The 23,751-nt window shown below is 38.4% G+C and overlaps 1 protein-coding gene across 10 annotated transcripts in view; it reads left to right on the forward strand.

The window, feature by feature from the left end:
- Positions 1-23,751, forward strand: part of LOC150104251 (uncharacterized) — a 1,804,220-nt gene that overhangs the window by 627,845 nt on the left and 1,152,624 nt on the right. For all 10 annotated transcript variants that reach the window (XM_090396244.1, XM_090396248.1, XM_090396245.1 and 7 more), the window contains exons 14-15: positions 9,333-9,530; positions 22,990-23,088. In XM_090396244.1, the coding sequence (XP_090252370.1) occupies positions 9,333-9,530; positions 22,990-23,088 (297 nt within the window). The remainder of the gene's footprint in view (positions 1-9,332; positions 9,531-22,989; positions 23,089-23,751) is intronic.

Here is a 23,751-nt window from a genome sequence, read left to right on the forward strand (position 1 = left end):
CAAGAAAAAAACTTAGTTCTAACACCCTTGCTAATTACATGCTTACTCAGTTTCCATCAATGGCTCCTAGTTCTCCCACCACCAAACCTGTTCTGAAAAATTTCCTTTGAATTAATCTTGTAAAAACCCTTCAGTAATTTGAAAATCTCAATCATATCAATCCTTTCCGACTATCAACTGGTTTCTGTAACTGACAAATCTTCAACCTGTTCTCCTAATTAAACTGACATCCATTCTCCTTTGCCCAGTCTGCCAATCTATCCATATCATCTTGCAAAATTTAGATCAGCTATCATCTTGGTCATTTGCCTCTGGATCCTCTCCAGCTCCTCTTCATCACCAAACAACCTTGGCACCCAGATCTGCATACAGTAGTCAAGAAGGGGTCTTATCAAGGCTCGATAAAGACAAACAATGACCTGCTTGTCTCTGCTCGTCAAAGTATTCTTCAGTAACCAAGTGATCTGAGGAGCTGTTTTAGCCACTTTTGCTATGTTCCCCCTAAACTTTAACTCCATATCCACTAACAGTTCCAAGTCGCTGGCTTTGTCAATTTCCTGGAGTACATTTTCACCAATGTGGTATACAGCTGGTAATCTGTTCATTCCAAAATGCATAACCTTACACTTTGCCACATTAAACTGACATCCATTCTCCTTTGCCCAGTCTGCCAATCTATCCAAATCATCTTGAAAAATTTTGATATCATCTGTATTAACTTGCTTTACCCAACTTTGCATCATCGGCAAATAACCAAACAGCCCCTCTCAGAACTTTTCCTATATCGTTAATGTACAAATTAAACAGTACCAGTCCTTGAACAGAACCCTGCAAATGCCGCTAGTCACAGGTCTTCTTTTGGAGTCTGCTGCAGAATAAACTACTCTCTCATATCCACCTCACAAACCCTATATATCTATCCCCATGTGCTGCAGTTTACTGATTAGAATTCCATGTGGTATCCTCTCAAAAGCCTCAGCTATAAAACTGTATATAAAACGTGAGCAAGTTACTGAGACATGACCTACCCTTCACAACACCATGTTGCTCCCATACAGTATCCTATTTCCATCTATCCATTTCTGTATATTTCTCTTGATTAAGTTCTCCATTACTTTGACAAGAACTCCTGTTATGCTGATCAGTTGGTAATTTGCTACATCAGTCTTGGAGCTTCATTTATGCAATAGAGCTATTTTCCCCTCTTTCCAACCCCCTCGGGACTAACCCACAGCTGAGACTTAGATTAAATGATATGGTCAAGGGAACTGACAATTTCCTCACCACTTCACGTACAACTCGAGCTGGTATACCATCCAATCCCACAGCTGCATTCACATTAAGGTTCTGTATTATGCTATTCACCTTCATTTCATTTACATTGGTTACCATAGAAGCCTTTAGCTCTCCCATTCCTGCAATACCACCACCTGGATGATATATTCTTGTGAAATGTTCACTTAGTAATTCTACTATTTCGACTGATTCAGTTATCTCCATGCCATCAGCATTAATTAAAATCATTCTGCCATATACATTCTGTCTATTAATTGCAGTATATTGCCCACTTCATAAAAGAGGCGATCGAACTCAAGCATCAAACTATAGGCCTATCTGTGTGTCAGGTGTTGTGTTTAAGTTGTTGGAGAAGCTTGTGAGAATTAGGATCCAGAGTTGGGTTGACAACAATGGTAGTATCTTTGATGGACAGCATGGATTTGCTAAAGGGAGGTCATGTTTTAGTAATCTACTTACTTATTACAATAAAGTGACTGCTTCCTTAGGCAGAGGAGAAGGATACACAGTAATATACTTAGATTACGGAAAGGCTTTTTGATATTGTACCTCATGATAAATTGATAGTCAAAGTAGAGCAGATGGGGTTGGATATTAGATTAGTGCATTGGATTGGAGACTGGCTATCTGATAGGTATCAACAAGTTGTGTATGGGGGAGCGATATCCAGGAAAAGGAAAGTCACTAGTGGAGTGCCTCAGTGGGTCTGTTTTGGGCCATTACTGTTTAACTTGTATATTAACGATATAGGTGAAGATTTGAATGGAGATGTTCAGTTGTTTGCAGATGATGCAAAGTTGGGCCGAACCATGAAGAGTAGTGAAGATGTCGTGGCCTTCCAAGAAGACTTGAATAAATTGAGTGATTGGGCACGGAAATGGGGATTGAGTTCAATGTTGCAAAATGTAAGGTTTTAAAATTTAGAAAACAAAGATGGGATGCAGAATTTATGCTTGGTGAGGATATATTGTTGGATGTGGAAGTAATAAGACATCTGGGGGTATAGTGGATAAATATCGGAAATTTAGGGGACACATAGCCAAAATTGTGAAGACAAACACAAAGGCTTCTAGGAATGATGCGGAGGACACTGACGTGTAGAAGTAGGGAGATTCTTGTTTCGTTGTATAAGGCATTGATTAGGACACACATGGACTATTGTGCCCAGATTTGGTCACCTGGCTTTCAGATGTTGGAAAGGGTCCAAAGGCGATTGACTAAGGTAGTTTCTGACCTCTAGAATGTCGAGTATGAGGAATGATTGAGAAGATGTAATTTGCAGAGTCTGGTGGAGAGGAGGAAGAGGGGAGATATGATAGAGACCTGACAAGTTAGTAAGGGGTTGTTATAGGATCAATGCTGGAGAAGTTCTACAGAAAATAGTGGGAGATCGGGGGAGAACCAGAGGTCATCCCTGGAAAATGTAAAAGGGGTGTGAGTAGGGGAGTGAGAGGCAGGTTTTTTTTGTGCAGAGTTGTGAATGATTGGAATGCCTTGCCTGAGAGTGTGGTGTCTGCAAGGAGTTTGAGTGTGTTTAAGGCTCGGTATGATGAGATGTGTGTGTGATAAAAGGTCCTCCCAGATGAGTCTTTGACTCCATGAGGGAGATCGGGGAGAACCAGAGGTCATCCCTGGAAAGTGTAAAAGGGGTGTGAGTAGGGGAGTGAGAGGCAGGTTTTTTTTGTGCAGAGTTGTGAATGATTGGAATGCCTTGCCTGAGAGTGTGGTGTCTGCAAGGAGTTTGAGTGTGTTTAAGGCTCGGTATGATGAGATGTGTGTGTGATAAAAGGACCTCCCAGATGAGTCTTTGACTCCATGAGGTCTTGGTGTAATAATAATAATAATAATAATAATAATAATAATATATCGAAAGAACTGTTTGGGATTCTCTGCTTGTCAAAATATTCTTCAGTAACCAAGTGATCTGAGGGTCTGTTTTAGCCACATTTGCTATGTTCCCCCTAAACTTTAATTCCATTTCTACTAACATTTCCAAGTCTCTGGCTTTGTCAATTTCCTGGAGTACGTTTAGCCGGCATTGCTAAATAGCAATGTTTTTGCCTTTCACACTAGTTACCCTTCTCGCCTGTGTTGTGTACTGTTCATGTGCCTGCAGGTTGCTCTTCTTTAATTCCCTCTATAATTTTCTTTTTTTCTTTTTGCATTTATTATTTTTTTTTTTCAGCTCCAGCTTAATGATAATATTCATCCAATTAACTCTCACTTGATTTACTCTCCTGACTCTAGGTATGCAGTCTGCCATTACCTTCCTGAAACACTCCTTTACCACTTCCCATGCACTATCAACATCCAGCCCTTAACAGTTTTACATGCTACGAGCAATCTCCTAAACTTGTCATACTGACCAGCCCTGTAATTCCACATATACCCCATCAGTTGAAAATTCCACACATTTAGCCAACACCACCCAGATCAAAACCATATTATCACTCTCACCAGTGGGTGGTGTTGTGGTCATATTCGTTATAGACAAATTCTCAGAAGCAGTTACTAGATCAGGTTGTCTCGAATCCCCTAGTATATTCCATCACATGTTGTCTCAGGTAATTATCCCTTAGTAACTGCATAAATTCCGTTTCCTTCCTCCCATGTGTGTTTCCTCCTTTCAATCTATGTTCTCACAGTTGACATCACCCGTAATAATTACATGCCCTCCGCTGATTGGGTCTGTTTGCCGATGCATAGTATCTCCATCATCTTTTCTGTCCCTGGTCTGTAGCAACATCCAACTGTATATTTTGTTCTGCTAGCCTCCGTCTCACACCAGATCTCTTCAACTGTGATAATTTTTCTGGCCTGCAGTTGAACTTCTACTTTCTTTAGTTGCAGTTCATCGGCTATTATCAATAACACTGCTCCCCTTCAATTCTTTTCTCTCCATCCCCCTAAACACACTATACTCTTCACATTCTATCCACTAACTATATCATCTTCTGTTAGCTATGTCTCACTAATGCCAATAACCTTTGGCTAGGATGAGCCAACCAATTTGAAAAATACCTCCTAACTGTTCCGAATTCTCCTGGCATTAGTGTGCATAAAGTGCAAAAGCCCCTTAGGTTCACCACTATTCTGATGCTTTATGCTAACTATCCCATTCTGGTTTGTTACCATTGGTATTGACTTTGACATATTATGCACATTCTTACACTCAGTTGCCTCACTGATATCTGCATATTCACTCAATAGCTCCCCCCTCCCACACACAAAGCTGTAGTTTCCCTGATTTTGTATATCCACTTTTACTTCATTTAGCAACACTTTTACCAGTCTCCAAACACCAAATCCATTCAGATACAAACTGTCTTTCTTGTTAAGTCCTTTCGTTTGTCAAACTTATTCCATATATCCACAAATTCCATACCACTCCTAAATCCTAAATCTAGTGGAAATACAGGTATCCCTTGCTTAACACGGTTTTGTTAATTTGCAGGATTTGATTACTGCAGCGAAATTAATTGTGGCAATCCCTTGATATACGTGGCAAGAGTTTTGATTAACGTGCCTTTAACCCTGCAGAGCTCGCAGCTGATCTGACAGATACATACAAAATGTTTAATTTAATATAAATATTCTTACACAATTCAGTGTATAGCTTGGAGGTCATGAGTAGTTGTGCATTCTTATGTTATGAGTGATATTCTGCACTGTTTTTTTTTGCTGTCAGTTTGGTTTAACACATGTAAAGGTTTGTGATATTTGACAGTAAATTGTATCTGAGAGATTATACCGCGACCTCCGATGTCAGTATAGTATGGTTTAGTTGTTGTTTTTTTATTCTTTGTTCAATAATTTCTAGATTGCAACTGAAAATAAATAAACCATCATGTATTACTGAAATAGAGAGCCAAAGGCTTATTTATCATACATGTCCTCTAGGAGATGTGCTTTACATTATGGAAAATACTAAGGAAATGATCTGGAGCTTATTCCACCTTTACTACGAGTTGCCCATAGGTTGCTTACATCCGCCGAAACTTTTAGTTTCTATATATTCAGCACGAAACTCTTGTAGTTTCTATATTCGGCTGTAAAATCATGTTGGATTCAATATCCACTTAATTTGTACCATCGTGAATTATATTTGCAGTGTTTTCTTTATGTTTTATTGCTTGTTTGTCGAGGTCTGGAGAGTTGTTTTCTTGTTATCGTAGAATTTATGCCGATAAGAAAAAAAGTAAAACTATTCAAACGACTCTTGATAACTTCTTTTGATAATAAAATTACAGTAAATAATGTAGGCATAAGTACTGTATTTATTAAACATTTACTTTGCATTCATTTTTTATCTTTTCTAAAAGAGTACCATATAAAATGAATTATTAATACAGTAATCGATCAGCGATGAATTGTAATTTTTACCATTGATTATTAGATTTCATTAACGCGATTTTGATATACACGGTGACATCGAGGGATTAATTAACCGTGTTAATCGATGGATACCTGTACACTAGATTTCTTTGTTGAAATGTTTTGTGGATTTTGCAAATATAGCAAAAGAGTTACCAATCCAACTTGTCTTCTTTCTTGAATTCGTACTTCTAAAGCATTTAATAATTTGGAACTAATTTCAGTCTTTAAATTTTTTAGTTCATTTAATGGAAATTCAAATATGCCTTCACTTGTTAATAAAGTGGCATCTTGCCTAAGGCCTCAACTGTTAGATGTACTGGTCCCAACTCTTTAAGAAGTTCCATGATTTTAGTATATTGAGCTTCATTCCACATATGAGAAGTATCAATATCATTCAAAGCTAAAACAACACATTCCTTTAATGTTATAAATCTTTCAATCATGGCCTCTAAACTATTCCATCTCGTTTTGCAGTCAAGAATCAGACTTAATTCCTTTCCTTTTTTTTGCTTTACATAATTCTGAAGCATGTTATCTCTTATGGGAGATTTTCTTAAAAATTTGCAAATTTTTCTTTCTTCTTCTTCTGCAGCTTCTCCAACTTAAAGTGGGGTCACTGTTGATGATGAGTCTCCTCCACATCCTCCTGTCTTGGGCTGTCACCACATCCAAGTTCTTCATCCTCAAGTCCTCTTCTACCAGCTCCCTCCATCTCTTCTTTGGCCACCCATGCTTCCTCCTTTCTTGCACATCCATCTGCATGACCCTTCTTCCCACATATTCATCCTCCCTCCTCATCACATGACCAAACCATCTCAAACTTGCCTCCTGTATCTTCGCTCCTAAGTTCGTAACTTTCACTGTTCCCCTCACATAGTCATTTCTCAGACGATCCTTTCTGGTCACACCTCACATCCACCTAAGCATTCTCATCTCTGCTGCTTCCATCCTGCTATGTTATTTTTCCTCAGGGCCACAGTTTCTATAGCATATGTCATAGCTGGCCTCACTACTGTCCTATAAATTTTGCTTTTCAGATTGATCGGCACCCTCTTATCGCATAACACTCCAGCCATCTTCCTCCAGTTCCTCCAACCCGCTTGTATCCTGCATCCCACTTCCTTCTCAGCTACTCCATCTTCTTCCACTGTTGAACCTAAGTATCTAAAGTCCCTCACCTTCCTGATGACATTTCCTTCCAGCTCCAGGTCTGTCTCCTGGCTGCTGCTCACTGTGCAACACATATACTCTGTCTTACTTCTGCTCAGTCTCATACCTCTCTCTTCCAGTACTTTTCTCCATCTTTCCAGTTTGGTTCCTGCTTCTTCTCTTCAATCTGCACACAGCAAGATGTCATCTGCATACAACATTGTCCAAGGCACATCTTCTTCTTCTCTCACCTCCTCCGTCACCACCTCCATCACAATGTTAAACAGAAACGGACTTAATGCTGACCCTTGATGCATGCCAACTGTTACTTGAAAACTTTCTATCTGTCCCAGACAGGTCCGAACACTTGTCTTCACATTTCTGTACATCTTCCGTACCAACCTGACATCTTTCTCCGGAACCTTCTTCTCCCTCAACATCTCCAGACTTCTTGCCATGGCACTCTATCGTATGCTTTCTCCAGATCAATAAATGCCAGATGTAGCTCCTGTTGTTTCTCTCGAAACTTTTCCATCATCTGCCATAACCCAAAGATAGCATCTGTTGTTGATCTACCAGGCATGAAGCCAAATTGTTCCTTTGCAATCTCCACCTCCTTCCTCATTCTTCCATCAAGAACCCTCTCTAGGATTTTCATTGTGTGGGACATCAACTTTATTCCTCTGTAATTATTACAGTCTTGTGCATCCCCTTTACTCTTGTAGATGGGGACAAGAGTACTCTCCCTCCATTCCTCGGGTATATTTTCCTGTTGGCAAACTTTCATGAACAGGTCCCACAGCAGGTCAATTCCCTCTTCCTTCAGTGCCTTCCATGCTCCACTGGAATCCTGTCGGGGGCCCACTGATTTTTCATTCCTCATCCTCTTCATGGCCTCCGTCACTTCCACCCTACTGATGTTCTGCACCATCCCCTCAGAAGGCTGCCCATCTCCTCTGTGAGTCCTTGCATTTTCCTCATTCAAAAGTCCCTCAAAGTATATTCTCCATCTGTTTCTTATGTCCACATCCCTCCATAATACTCTTCCTTCAGCGTCTGTGATCTGCCTCACATGTAAGATGTCCTTTGCTGCTTTATTTCTACATTTCGCTAGTTGGTAAATTTTTCTCTGTCCTTCCTTTGTTTCTAATTGATCATACAGATCTTAATATGTCATGGCCTTTGCCTGTGCCACAACTCTCTTGGCTTCTTGCTTTCCCTCTCTCTGTAAACCTCTCTGTCCTCTTCCACTCTTGACTCATCCCACTTCTGCTTTGCCTTCCTCTTAGCTGTCACTGCCACTTGTACATTATTATTCCACCACCAACCCTCCTTCTGCTCTCTAATCTTTCCAGGTGTCTCACCAAGCACCTCGATAGCACAGCTCAGGATTACTTTTGAATTATGTTTCCACCAATCTTGTACACTTTCCAGTCCATCCGAAATCCTCTCTAACACCCTCTCCCTAAAATAATTCCTCACACTCTCTTCTTTTAAGCGAAACCACTTAATTGTCTTCATCCCATGGCTTCCAGAGGTTCTTATCTTTGATCTTATAAAGTGGCATCTTGCTGGCCTAAGGTCTCAACTGCTAGATGTACTGATCCCAACTCTTTAAGAAGTTCCATGATTTTAGAATATTGAGCTTCATTCCACATATGAGACGCATCAATATCATTCAAAGCTAAAACAACACATTCCTTTAATGTTATAAATCTTTCAATCATGGCCTCTAAACTATTCCATCTCGTTTTGCAGTCAAGAATCAGACTTAATTCCTTTCCTTTTTTTTGTTTTACATAATTCCGAAGGATGCTATCTCTTATGGGAGATTTTCTAAAAAATTTGCAAATTTTTCTAATTTGGGAAATTGACTGTTTGTAATTGTCAGACAACACAGGGAATCCAGCGTTGTTATCTAGATCAAGATAATTTAAAAAATCATTGCCATGGTCATCTTCATACTCTATGCCATCTTCTGATTCCTCACTTGTAACATATACATTGGTTTCAAGTCAAAATGCTAATGTGTTTAATTAAATAATTAATTTTATTCTAGTATCTAAAACTGTTTTTTTTTTTCATTTGAAAACCAGTTTTTGAATTTTACAAATTTATCCAAAAAAAAAAACGATTTTCAAACTCGGTTTTTAAAAACTGACAAACCCTAGTGGATGCCATTGTGGAAGTTAAAAGTACAGCAAATGGCATTCTGCCCAAAAAATAAATAATAAATAAATAAAATAATCTACTCTTGATCTTTTATGATGTTCAAGGAGTTGTTGATGTTGCATGTGGCTGGCTGTATTTAATCAAGTGACTTTTAATGTCAAAAAATTATTTACCCATAATAATAAGAAAAATAATATGTGCAAAATTGGCTTGTTTTGGTTTTAATGGCTGTTTGGAAAGTTTCATATTTATGTAGTTTTTATTTCTAAGTTTTAGTTGCAATAATATTTATAATGATTTACTATTTTTATGGTTTTTTTTGTTTTTTTAATGTATAGAATGGAGTAACTCCTTTGCATGTGGCGGCACACTATGACCATGTGAATGTTGCCCTACTTTTATTGGATAAGGGAGCGTCACCTCATGCAGTTGCTAAGAATGGATATACTCCTCTTCATATTGCTGCTAAAAAGAACCAGATGGATATTGCCACTACTCTTATAGAATATGGAGCCAATGCTAATGCAGAGTCAAAGGTAATCAACAATATGTGCCTACTTGCACGCAGAATACGTTTATTAATTTTATTTTAGATTATTTTTTATTACCAGAGACCTCCAGGGAATTAGCCTCATTGCATGAGGCCATATATCACATAAACCAGCTGTCATACCATTTCTTGAATTCATTCAGAGTACATGCACTCACCACTTCCAAAGCCTAGCCATTCCAGTCAAGCACTGCATGATGATAGGAAAATTTAATCTCATCTGTTTCTTGACTGTGTGTGGAGTTTTTCATTCTCAACTTACACAGATACTCACATCCACTTCCTACCCTTCATAAAATGAAAAACTCCATCCACTTGTAGATGTATGACCATTTGTGAAGTTTGATGGACTTTATCATATCACCCCTCTTTCTTCTGATTTATTATAATTATTATGATTTAGGCCTCCATGGAGTCAAGACTCATTGTGGGAGGCCCATCCTAGAAAACACAGTCTGTCATACCACTCCTTGAACTCATTGACCGTTCATGATCTCACCACTCTATCAGGCAATGCATTACACTGTTCAACTGCCCTCAATGCAAAGAAATCACTCCTCACCCTCTTGCTCACAGCTTGACTTGATAGGCAAAGAGCATGTCAGAATGGATATCAGGAAGCTGCTTAGATGGATAAAAGAGAATAGTGTGACAGGAAGGGTAGTAACGTGTTGCCTAGGTATGACTGTGGTGAGATGAGGCGGAGAGCAAGGATTATGAATTGTGTGTTGACTGAAATGTGTGAGGAGAGTGGAGTACAATAATAAATTTAGTTTAATCCTTTATCCAAGTGTGAGCAAACAAAGTTTGCGCCTGAAAGTATCTTCAGGACTAGGGTAAGGTGGTACAACACTGGGCAACTCGTTGCAAAGGTGGAGCAAGCTAACATCACTCCTATCTCAGTATCTCCCATAATGCAAAACACATCTCCTTGCAGATATGTATAATGTTATGCATTTTCTCAGTATCTCCCATAATGCAAAACACATCTCCTTGTGGATATGTATAATGTTATGCATTAAGGGAGATACTGAGATAGGAGTGATGTTAACTTGCTCCACCTTTGCAATGAGTTGCCCGGTGTTGTACCACCTTACCCCAGTTCTGAAGATACTTTCAGGTGCAAACTTTGTTTGCTCACACTTGGATAAAGGATTAAACTAAATTTATTATAGTCTAACCAAGTGAAAAATAAACTTTTAACATCTTTCTCTAAATCCAGAGTAATTTAATAAAAAGGTGGCACACTGTTTGGCAACTCCTATAGATAGAGATGACCTTGCTAATGCTTCTGCCTGGTATCTCCACTTGGGCCTGGCTCCCACTGAAGAGACTTCAATAAAAGTTGAAACTAGTCTGGGTAGTGGCCCTTCACTTAATGCATAACATTATACATATCCGCAAGGAGATGTGTTTTGCATTATGGGAGATACTGAGATAGGAGTGATGTTAGCTTGCTCCACCTTTGCAATGAGTTGCCCGGTGTTGTACCACCTTACCCCAGTTCTGAAGATACTTTCAGGTGCAAACTTTGTTTGCTCACACTTGGATAAAGGATTAAACTAAATTTATTATAGTCTAACCAAGTGAAAAATAAACTTTTAACATCTTTCTCTAAATCCAGAGTAATTTAATAAAAAGGTGGCACACTGTTTGGCAACTCCTATAGATAGAGATGACCTTGCTAATGCTTCTGCCTGGTATCTCCACTTGGGCCTGGCTCCCACTGAAGAGACTTCAATAAAAGTTGAAACTAGTCTGGGTAGTGGCCCTTCACTTAATGCATAACATTATACATATCCGCAAGGAGATGTGTTTTGCATTATGGAAGATACTGAGATAGGAGTGATGTTAGCTTGCTCCACCTTTGCAACAAGTTTCCCAGTGTTGTACCACCTTACCCTAGTCCTGAAGATACTTTCAGGTGCAAACTTTGTTTGCTCACACTTGAATAAAGGATTAAACTAAATTTATTATAGTCTAACCAAGTGAAAAATAAACTTTTAAGAGTGGAGTACAGTTTGTTAATGTGTGGAATGAGTTTGAAGGACGAAGTGAACTGTATGAACTGCATTTTAGTGGTGATGGTGTTAGTCATTTGGAGAGACCATTGCTGGAAGGTAGAGAAGTAAGTATAGAGAAGGAATCACATCAAGTGGGAAGTGATGTGGAAGAGCAGGAGAGTATGATAGGAGAGATTGAAGAGGTGGTTATGAATGAGGAAGTAAATGGAATGAGTATGGAAAATGAGAGAGTGGGCGTGCAAGATGAGCAGGGTACACAGCGTGAGAAAGGTGGATGCTCCAAGAGGATGTGAGAGCATGTCTAGACAGGAAAGGAATGTGATGACCTGGGATAAACAGTTGGAATTAAAGCAGGTTCTAAAACAAATAAGCAGAAAGGGAAATGGCTCCAGTCAAGCATGGAGAGGTCACATTGAATGAGTGTTATCAGTGGAACTAGCTGTAGATCCAGGAATGAGCTGGTGTGTTTATATACAAATGCTAGAAGTGTAAGAAACAAGGCAGATGAAATGGTTGCACTAATTGAGTCTGTTCACCCAAAAAATAGGTGACCAAACCTGTGATTTGGTTGCCTGGTTTTTGGTCAACCAATTATGATCTTTGATCATACCCTAATTGGTCTGATCAAAGCCTTGTACAGTGAAATTATAGCATCCTTACTTCTACATGTCAGTGTTCCCTGCATCATTCCTGTTGTTCTTACAATTTTAGCAAAATGTCCACAAAATTTCAAGTCGTTATCCGCCACTACCCCTAGATCATTCATCTCCACCTCCTTTAATACACCAACCAATCTTGTATTCTGTATCCAATCTTTGCTTCCCAAATTTTAAAACTTTCCACTTTGCAACATTAAACTGATATCTCCACACATTCAGACAGTCTATCAGGTCCTCTTGCAAAGCTACAACATCTGCTCCACTTCTCATAAATCTCCCCAATTTTGCATCATCTGAAAACAATTCTATATCTCCATTTCAGCCTCTTTCAGTGTCATTTATATACAAATAACCAATAATGGTCCCAAAACAGACCCCTGAGGCATGCCACATTCCAAGGTGTTACAGAAGCTGTGGAAAGGATGCAAAGAAGAGTTACAAAGATTATATCCTGATTATGGGATTTAAAGTATTAGGACAGATTGTGAGTATGTGGATTACACTCTGGTTAACAAGAGAAAGAGGGGTGATATCATAGCTGTCTATAAACTTTTGAATGGGTATTATAGGATAGTGTGTGATGAAATTTTTTGTTATATGGAAGGTGAGGAGAGAACATGGGGTATCCATGGAAGTTAAGTTTGTTCTCAGTCAAGAAAGGTGTAAGAGCTAGGTTTTTTTCTCACAGAGCAGTGAGTGAGTGGAATAATTTGCCTTTAGGGATAGTGAGTGCATCTAGTGTGAATGAATTTAAGGGAAGGTATGACAGCTGGTTTGGGTGAATTATAGCCTCCCTCGATGAGTCCTTGATTTCCTAGAGGTCTTAGATAATAATAATAATAAAATTAAGCAACAATTGCCCCAAAACAGACTCCGAAGCATGCCACTAGTGACTTTCCTCTTCTGGTGTTATGTCCCTTAGTTCTTCCTTCTGGTTTTCCTTTTGCTCTTTTGGTTATGTTTGTTTTCTTATAATACCCTAATTTAGTTTCTTATCTTAAGAAGTTACGTGTACCTGAAATTAGTTCCTGACAAATTATTTTTAGGATCACCAGCCAGAAACCAGTTTCTGATACTAAGACTTAAGCTATTAATTATATCAACAATTTAATTGAGGCTAGAGATCACGTGGTATGCAGTCGTGGCACCCCTTTTCCCACTCTTTATACAATATCCCCTACTTATACAGTATCCCCTACTTATACAGGTCCGAACTTTTCTAAGCGGTAGTTCAGCCTCAAACACAAGAACTCATAAGCTTTAGTTTAAAAGAATACATTTATTTGAACAAAAGGTATTTACACTAAAATCATATCTCAATAATATAAGGATAAATTCATGCATAGATTTTCATACTACTGTAATAAATCACTCAAATATCCTAAATGTTAAAATCTCTCTTATATATCTCTTATCACACAGGCTCATTTAATTTTATGTCAAGAGCATTAGTTAATCATCCTTATTCTTGTATCTTGCATTAGGATTAAGTGATGCTCTCATGGTTATGCAATTCTTAAATATTATCACCTTAGCAAAATGTACATGATGTATTCACTCACTTAACAGTCACTGTTTCAGTCAGAGGACTAAATTCCTCCCTGTAAAACTTATACAAGTTATAGGCTCAATATAAGGAACAGGGCCTTCACACACTATCACATATACTAAATCATATAATAACTGTTCTGCTATAATGTCTCTCTTACACAAGAGATTAAACTAACATAGGAAGGTCTTATCACAGACGATTAGTCCAAACGAATCACTTAGATGGCTCGAGCAGGGCTGTGCTCAAAGTTCTCTCTCCTTTTGTTTCCTCTCTTTCTATATGACTTGTTTTATATAAAATAAAAGTTCTGCACCTAACTGGCTATTTCCTTAGTGAAGTTGGTTCCTTAACTTTAGTCCCGGGTTTTCTTTGGACGTGGCAAGAGTCTCTTGTCGCTCCGCTGTCTGTTGCCTTCTTTTCTCCTCGAAGGATCTCCTTCACATTGGTAGCAGATTTACCAATGGTTCGCAGATTTACAAATTAGCAGATTTACAAATTACAACTCTGTCTGCTGGTCTGCCGATGTTCTGTCGGATATCTTGTGCATATCAGATCCCACAGCAATGTGGAATGTTGCTGGATACTGGAGACAAGCTTCCTCAGTCTTCACAGCCTTCGAACAAGAACACAGGAAAATACAGGAACACGAGAGAGTGCTTAAAGTGCACGCGGCTCCTTATATTTCATCCGCGAGTGCCCTCTCTCATTACTTTTGTCACCTACTCAACTATCCCTGATTCATCAGGTATTGATGATGTCACATTCTTTTCTCCACGCCTCTCTTGACGAAACTGTTACGGTTGAGGTTACCGGATGGCTATACGGTTTTTCTGCTGTGTTGCTGTGGACTCTTACGTAGTGATTTGGCCCTCCATTGATTGATTGACATATGATTCTGATTTCTTTAACATAATTTTCCTATACTGGGCATGATTTTAGAATACAATTTGGACTATTTTATAACAATCTTACTAATTAAATGGATATAACCTCTTTGATTACAATTCATTTATTATTTCTTTACCTCTGCTCTTGAGAGTATAAGCATGTTTTTATCGTAAGTCAATTTCTTCTCATGTTGGGTCCGAAATAAATGGCTGACTGATAGTGGGCCGGTTATTTCTGACACAACAGTGGGATATCACTTCCCCACCCACAACCTGCTGATTCTTATCAGAGAGCCAATCTCCAATCCCACACACTAATATATCATTCAATGTCATCTGTTCCGATTTAATTGTTTGTCATGTGGCAATCTATTGAAAGCATTTGCAAAATCTAACTATACTACTGTATATGCATACCCCGACCCTTGTCCAATGTATTTGTCACCTTGTTATAATAAGTAAGCAGATTGCTAAAACACAGACTTTAGAAAACCCATGTTGGCCATTAAAGAGAATTCTGCTACTGTCCAACTGTCCACCCAGTTCTGAACCTTGTCCTCACTAGGTTCTCCATCAACTTGATCACAACTCCAGATAAGTAGATTTCAAAGTCTGATCATCCCCTTTATGGAGCAGAAGAATTTTGTCCTCTTTCCACATCTTTTGAACTTAGGCCAATCTAAGACTAATGTTAAAAATGTCCTTTAAGTGCCTCCATAGTGCAATTGGAAGAGCAAGAAAAGAATACCTTGTGTAAGGGATGTTCTAAAACTGCAGTAGAAAAGTTGCTCAAAGAGAAAATTCAGGAATGAGTGGATAAGAAAGTGATACTCTATAATGGGCAACATGGCTCTGTGAAGGGTCAGTTATGCCTTAGGATTTTATTTAAATTTTTTTTTTTTTATAATAGTGATAGCTGAGTAGGATAAAGGGAATGGCTACATGATTATGCCGGATTTTGAAAAGCATTTGACAGTATTCCACATGGAAATTTGTTACACAAATTAGAATTCATGGGGATGGATATTATACTGGTCATATGGATACAAAGGTGACTGATGGACAGTCACCTTTATGGAGGAGTAAAATGTAGAAGAAAGTGGATAATTAAAGTGCCACAAGGTTCTGTGCTAGGACCACGACTGTTAAATTTATACACAAATGATATGGGAAATAATTTGACAGGAAATATTCAGTTACTGACATTGCAAAAACTGGGTAGAGTGATAGTTAACCTAGGTTATATGGAGAGTTTTCAGGATGATTTAAATGAGCTGGTAGTATTGGCAAAACATAATATACATATCAGTTTCATGTATATTATTATCATTATCCTAAGACCATATGCATTCACTAACTCATTTAGGAGGTCCATGTTGTTATACAGACCATGTCTTAAACAGATTCAAATTCTCTGCAGACACTACACTCTCAGGCAGTGCATTCCAATCATTTGCAACTCTCCATACAAAAAACCTGCTTCTCACACTTTTGCTCACAACCTACTTATACAGCTTCCACAGATGACCTCTTGTTTTCCCCAAATATCCCACCATTTCATGAAAATTCTCTTCAGTGGTAATCCTATAACATCCTCTTGCCGACTTGTATGTCTCGATCTCTCTAATGAAGTGATCAAATCCAAGACCCTCAATCCTTGTGTGCCCTCTGTTACCTACTGCCTGAGGTACTTGTTCCTCAAAAACTCAATAAACTCCTTTCCTTTTCTTCCGGTTGCTATCTCGTTATTCCAGTTTATATTGCTGTATTTAAAATCACCCATAGTGAATCACCATTTTCCCATTTGCTTGGCTAATTTGCTTATATATTTCATGGTTACCCTTCTCGTTACTAGGTCTATACCAATATTTAATGAAGTGCTTCATTCTATTCACCTGTATCTCCATTTTACTGCCTCAAAACCACTATTTCCTCCTTTCATCTCTACTTTGTATGGAAATAACTCTTTTTCTGTCATCAATTGCAACCCACCTTCCTTTTGTAGCCTTTCTATCTTCAAAAAATTCATTACACCTTCTATCTCTATTCATATCAAGATGTCATCCAACCATGTCTCACGTATTTAAAAATTTTTGGGTGAACAAACTCAATCAATGCAACCATTTCATTTCCCTTCTTTGTTATCTCTGGCATTCATAAAGAAACATAAGAGGTCATTCCTGGATCTATAACAAGTTTCACTGATATCATTATTAGGTGTGACTTTCATACCTTCCTTGAGCCATTTCTTTTTCTTATTACTCATCCCAGAACTCTCTTGAAATTCAACTATTTTCCTTACATCCCAGTTCATTCCCTTACCTTTTTGTATACACGTCCATTCACATCCTCTTGGAGCATCAGCCTTTCTCATGCTTTGTTCCCCCCCTATCCATCCTGGGTCTCCCCGTTTCCATTTCTCTTGCACACTTATTCTTTCATTTTCTGCACTAGTGCTACACACACACTTCTTCATTCATAAGCACCACTTTAATTTCTCCTTCTTTACTGTCCTGCTCTTTCACATCTCTTTTCTTCTTTTTCTTGCTCAGATTCATTATCTGCACTAATTGCTCTAACTTCAAACAGCAATCACTCTAAATGTCTCACACCAGAACTATTTAAATGCATCCATTACCCTTTAAACTCATTCCAAACATTAACAAACTTCACCCCTTCTGTTTCCAAACATTTCTGCTAACACATGATTCATAATTCTTGTTTTCTGTCTAATCTCCTCACTGTCATACTGGCCAACATACTGACTACATTTTCTGTCACACTGTAATCATTTATCCTTATCATAAATCTCCTGATATCATCTCATCACTTTTTTGACATACCAGGGCAATACACTGACTATCTCTCCTATGACACTTATCTTTTATCCTTCTCAACAACCTCATGATACCCAATTTTACATTCTCCATGTCTCTAGTCAAGTCATTTGTCCCTATTACTACTACCATCTGCTTTCCTGACTTACTTCTCATATCCAGTACCTCAATCACTCTATTCATTTTAACATTCAGTAAACAAACGTTGTGCATCTTCTTGTTTACTTACCAGCCCTCAAATAATTGACACATCTCTGATTCACGTGAGCCTTTCATATCAACATGTGTTCCTGTTTTCTTTACTCTTCCATACATATCTACAGTTGTCTTCATTTCACTATACATCTACCTAATCTTGACCAACTCAGCTCAAATGTTGCCTCCTCTATTTGCTATCATACACTCTCAATAATTTATTGCTGGTCAGTCAAAATTAATTGTACTCTGTTTTTTCAACATCATTATCATGCGCTTTATTGTCAATTGAAGTTTTTTCTTGCACAGTCTGCATCTGCCGTTGCTGTTATGATGCCATGTTCTTTACTCATATTTAAACTGTTTAAATTCATATTTAAGCAAGCATCATTGTCCATCAGAATATTGCATTTCCTACAGACTCGCGCTCATTCTTTTCTCTTATTCAGTCTATCTACTTAAATATCTGCAACGTCTTCCCATGCATACATACTACATTAATGGCACTCTACCATTGCTGAGAAATCTATGCTGTTTACTTTCTCCTCCTCACAGACCAATGCAGTGATTTACCTTTCACTGCCATGTTATTATTATTATTATGTGACACCTTCACCAACACAAACACAACTCCACCACCCCACTGGTATTTTCAATCACAAACATCTTTGCCCACAACAGGATTCGAACCCACAGCCTTTTGGCTGGGAAGCGGATACGCTAACCGCTCGGCCAACCAGGCCATTAATATTGCCTAAGAAACTTTATCCAAACAATGTATTCCACACGGTAATAATTAATCTATAATTTGGACAATATAGGCACACATTTACATATAAAATTTACTTGTCTTGCTGCTGCTCACATGATGACGATGTATAGAGGTAAAATCATGCAATTTGGATAACACTGATGGGACTTTACTCCAGGAAATAGATGAAGCTAGAGATTTTAGGTGTGTTAGTAAATAAAGTTGATGTTTAGAGGATATATTGCTAACATTTCCAGGTATCTCATAGGCTTATTTGACTTTTGTTGAACACACTAACAAGTAGAAATAAGGAAGTTGTTCCTCATTATAAGGTCTTCATATGTCTATATCAGGATTACCATGCTCAGGTCTGGTTACTTGGGTTTCTGGGATCAAGAAGTAGTGGAGTTGATTCAGAGATGATGACATGATTGTGAGTGGTCTGTGGAATTACTGCTAGGAAGATAGACTAATTTTTTGGGTTTCAAAAGTTGATTGATAGGCAAAAAAGAGGGGATATGATAGAAACATTTAAATTATTATTATTATTATTATTATTATTATTATTATTATTATTGTTCTGGGCAACTCCAAGGAGTCGACAGACTCATCGAGGGAGGCCCTAACATCATGTCAAGAACAACTATTCGACATTCACACAGTATCCATCATACCTTGCCTTGAACTCATTCATGGTCGTAGCACCCACAACTGACTCTGGAAGCTTATTCCACTCATTCACTACTCTCCAAATAAAAAACCTAGCTCTAACACCCATGTCAACCATGCTCTTGCCCAGCTTCCATTCATGGCACCTAGTCCTCCCACCACCAGTCATATTTTCAAAAATAACTTCTGGATCAATCTTATAGAAACCCTTCAGTAATTTGAATGTCTCAATCATATCACCCCCTCCTTCGCCTATCGACCAATTTCTGCAACGCACAAATCTTCAACCTATTCTCATAAGGTTCATTCCACAGACCTGCTATCATCTTGGTCACTCGTCTCTGGATCCTCTCCACTTCCTCCCCATCACGAAGAAACCCTGGTGCCCATAACTGGGCACAGTAGTCAAGATGGGGTCTTATCAACACTCGATACAGAGGAACAACAACTTGTTTGTCTCTGCATGTTAAAGTATTTTTCAGAAGCCAAGTGATTTGGTGAGCTGTTTTAGTCACTTTTGCAAGGTGCTCCCTAAACTTCAATTCCCTATCCACCAACACTCCCATATCCCTGGCCTCATCAATCTCCTGGAGTATGGTTCCACCAATGCGAAATATACTGCTGCTATTCTTTTCAACCCAAAGTGCATAACCTTACACTTTGCCACATTAAATTGACATCCATTTTTCCTAGCCCAGTCCTCCAAACTATCCAACTCATCCTGTAAAATTTTGACATCCTGTGCACTCATAATTGCTCTACCCAACTTTGCATCATCAGCAAACAAGTGAACACTTCTTCTCAAATCCTTTCCTATATCATTTATGAACAAATTGAAAAGCAGTGGTCCAAGAACAGAACCCTGTGGCACTCCACTAGTCACAAGCCGTCTTTTAGACTCCACTCCTGAATAAACCACACTCTGGTATCTCTCCTTCAACCACCCTCCTATCCATCTCACCAAACCTGTATCTATCCCCATCTGCTTCAGTTTACTGATTAGGGTTCTATGTGGTATCCTATCAAAAGCCTTGGCAAGGTCCAGTAGTTTTACTGTAAACCCATTACCCCTATCCAGTTCAGCCGTCACTGTGTTATAAAACGTGAGCAAGTTACTGAGGCATGATCTACCCTTCACAAAACCATGTTGTCCCCATACAATATCCCATTTTCATCTATCCAATCCTGTATTCTTTTCTTGACTAATTTCTCCAAGACCTTGACAATGATTCCTGATATGCTAATCGGTCGGTAATTTACAACAGCAGTCTTGGAACCACCTTTATGCAGTGGAACTATTTTCCCCTCTTTCCACCCCCTCGGGACTAACCCAGACCCGAGACTCAAATTAAACAAAATGGTCAAGGGTACTGACAATTCTTTAGCTGCTTCTCGTACAACACGAGCTGGTATACCATCCAATCCCACAGATGTATTGACATTGAGGTTATGCAATAGACTACTCACTTCCACTTCATTCACCACAATTCCCGTATAATCTACTGGTGCATTCGTTTCTGCAATGTCACCACCTGGATGATATATTCTTGCAAAGTGCTCACTCATTAACTCAACTATATCAACTGATTCAGTTACCTCCCTACCATCGGCATTCTTTAAAATCATTCTGCCATGTACATTTTTCCTTTTACTTGCTACATATCTAAAAAACTGTTTAGGATTCTCTTTAGCCTGCATGGCCAATGTTCTTTTGTAATCCTTTTTTGCTTTTTTTACCACACTCGTTACCCTTCTGGCCTGCGCTTTATACCGTTCGTGTGCCTGCCGGTCACCTTTCTCCTTAAATTCCCTCCATAGTTGTTTCTTTTTTTGCAGCTCAAGCTTAATGGTGTTATTCATCCATTTAACCCCCTAGTTGATTTATTATTCGGACTCTAGGTATACAGTCAGCCATTGCTTCATGCAAACACTTCTTAACTACATCTCATGCACTACGACTTCTAGTCCTTGCAGTTGTACATGCCATGGCACTGAACCAATCAAACTCCTAAGCTTGTCATACTTTCCAGCCCAATAATTCCACATGTACCCTGTCTTAATTGAAAATTCTACACCTTTAGCCACCTCCCAAGTCAAGACCCAATGGTCATTCTCACTGATTGGTGGCAATGTGGTCATATTTGTTACAGCCAAATCCTCAGATGTAATTACTAAGTCAAGCACTCTCTGATTCCTAGTATTTTCCATTACATGCTGTCGCAGATAGTTATCCCTTAATAACCGCATAAAATCCAATTCCCTCCTCCCGTGTGTCCTCTCCTCACTCCAATCAATGCGACCATAGTTGAAATCTCCCATAATAATCACCCTCCTTCCACTCATTTCTTCTATTTGCTTGTGCGTACTGTCACCACCATCTTTTCCATCACCTGGTCTATAGCAGCACCCAATTGTATATTTAGTTCTGCTAGCCATAATCTCACACCAAATGGCCTCAAATGTGCTCTTTTCTCTATCCTGCAATTCAACTTCTATTCTCCTTGGCTGCAGCTAATCAGCTATCATCAACAATACTCCTCTCTCCATTTTATTCTCCCTGTCATTCCTGAACACACTATACTCATCACATTCAATCCCACTAGCTATATCATCTACAGTCAGCCATGTTTCACTAATACCAATAACCTGTGGTCTGGAAGTGCCAACCATGGCCAAAAACTCTTCCTTCTTGTTCCTAATACTCCTAGCATTAGTGTACATGAATTTAAGACCCCCATTAGCCCCAACCCTACCTTGATGCCTTATATTAACTATCCCACTCTGATTTGTTGTCCTTATTTGCTCGGGCATATTATATTCATTCTTACATTCAACTGCCTCCCTAAGGACTGTATATCTACTCCCCCCCCTTAATAAATCTAGTTTCCCTGAATTTGCACATCCACCACATTCAGCAACACTTTCTCAAGTCTTCTTACACCGTAACCATTCAAATGCAAGCCATCCATCTTATATAGATCCTTTCGCCCATCGAACTCACTCCACACGTCCACAAATTCCACACCACTCGTCATACATAACCCATGCTTAAAGTCATTCGCAATTATGGCCCTCCTTTTAAACATTTCACTGTCATACCGTGGCAAAAGACTAATCATTCTAACTCTCTCACTCTTTTCTTTTGCTAGCTCAAACAATTCATTCAGGTCTTCTATCATTTCCATTTTGTCTCCTTTCAAATCATTCGTACCTGCCACAATAATCATTTCTTTCACCCTTTCCTTTTGCTCTCTAATAGACTCAGTTACATCCTTTATGGTCGCACCAGGTTGGTACGATTTTGTCAAATCCTCTACTATCACACCTCGTACTAACGAGTCTCCCTCGTTACTTGAAATATTTATAGGATTGTTTTAGGGAAATGTTTCGTCACTTGGCTAGAGGGTCAGAAATGTCTTTCCTGAACACTGAGGAATAGTCTGGTTAGGTATTGTAGATATTTTGTGGATTGTTTTGATATTCCACAATCAGTCTTCAGACTCTATGGATGTGCACATAGAATAATAATAATAACTTAAAATAACGTGTGTGTGTATTAATTTTTTCATTAAATTCTCTTCATGTCTACCTTTATTAATCTCCTTTCTCGATTTGGTCTCTTATGATCAAACCTTTAAATAACAAATTCCTCAGTTACTTCTACTGATATTCTCTGTTATCTGAACATCATGCTACTGATATAATCATGTAAAGAGATTACTGTATTTTAGGTGAATAAACCAATATGAGCTGGAAAAACTAATCTTACTTAAACGCGTTTTCTATATCCATTAAATGAAACTCTTTGTAGATTGAAGATGTTTTAAGTTTTCTGATAAATATATTTTCAATTTTTTTTTTTCAAATATAGGCTGGATTTACTCCTTTACATTTAGCTTCCCAGGAAGGCCATAGTGATATGTCAACACTCCTGATAGAGCATGATGCTAAAGTAAATGCTAAAGCAAAGGTAATCTGTTTGAAAATATTATTTTTTTTTAAAGTTTCTGGTAAATAGGAAGTTAGATACATTTTTAATTCAATAAAATTAAATAGAGTGCTTTAGCACCATAACTGAATGGAGGAGACTATTTATAGCCTTTTAAAGAATGCAGAAAACCAAGCAGGATTTCTGACCTAATGTCCACTCATTATTTTCTCATGTTACTGCCCATTAGTAGATATCTACCTGGATACTGAACAGATGAGGATGGGCTGGCATTTTGGGATTTAGCTGACGAAATTGTATTCTTATTGAGTTAAACCAGTATAACATGATTGTACAATAGGCAGAATTTTGTGCTGGCTGGGACATTGACAAGATAAACAAGGTCCCCATTGTTTTTATCAGGGCAAATAGTGAAAAGTAGGCTACTGAAGCAAATCCCATCTCAACATTGTCAGATTTCAAGATTGGCATCATTAATGTAAGAAATATGCAATAGGTGTTACCAAAACAAAGAAGACAAAAACAAGTGAGATTTTTCTAAGCAAAAATACAAGAAATTATATTCAGGTTGTAACAATCAAGGAAAAGAAGAAATAGAGTATTCAACATTTCATACAAGAAAAATATTTATAAATTGCAGGCAATATCAAGTAGAATGATTATAGGCAAATATCAGAATGGGTA

This window comes from Typopeltis vanoorti, chromosome 8 (assembly GCF_054136105.1).
Source record: "Typopeltis vanoorti isolate ZY-2024b chromosome 8, IOZ_Tvanoo_1.0, whole genome shotgun sequence".
Taxonomy (NCBI): domain Eukaryota; kingdom Metazoa; phylum Arthropoda; class Arachnida; order Uropygi; family Thelyphonidae; genus Typopeltis; species Typopeltis vanoorti.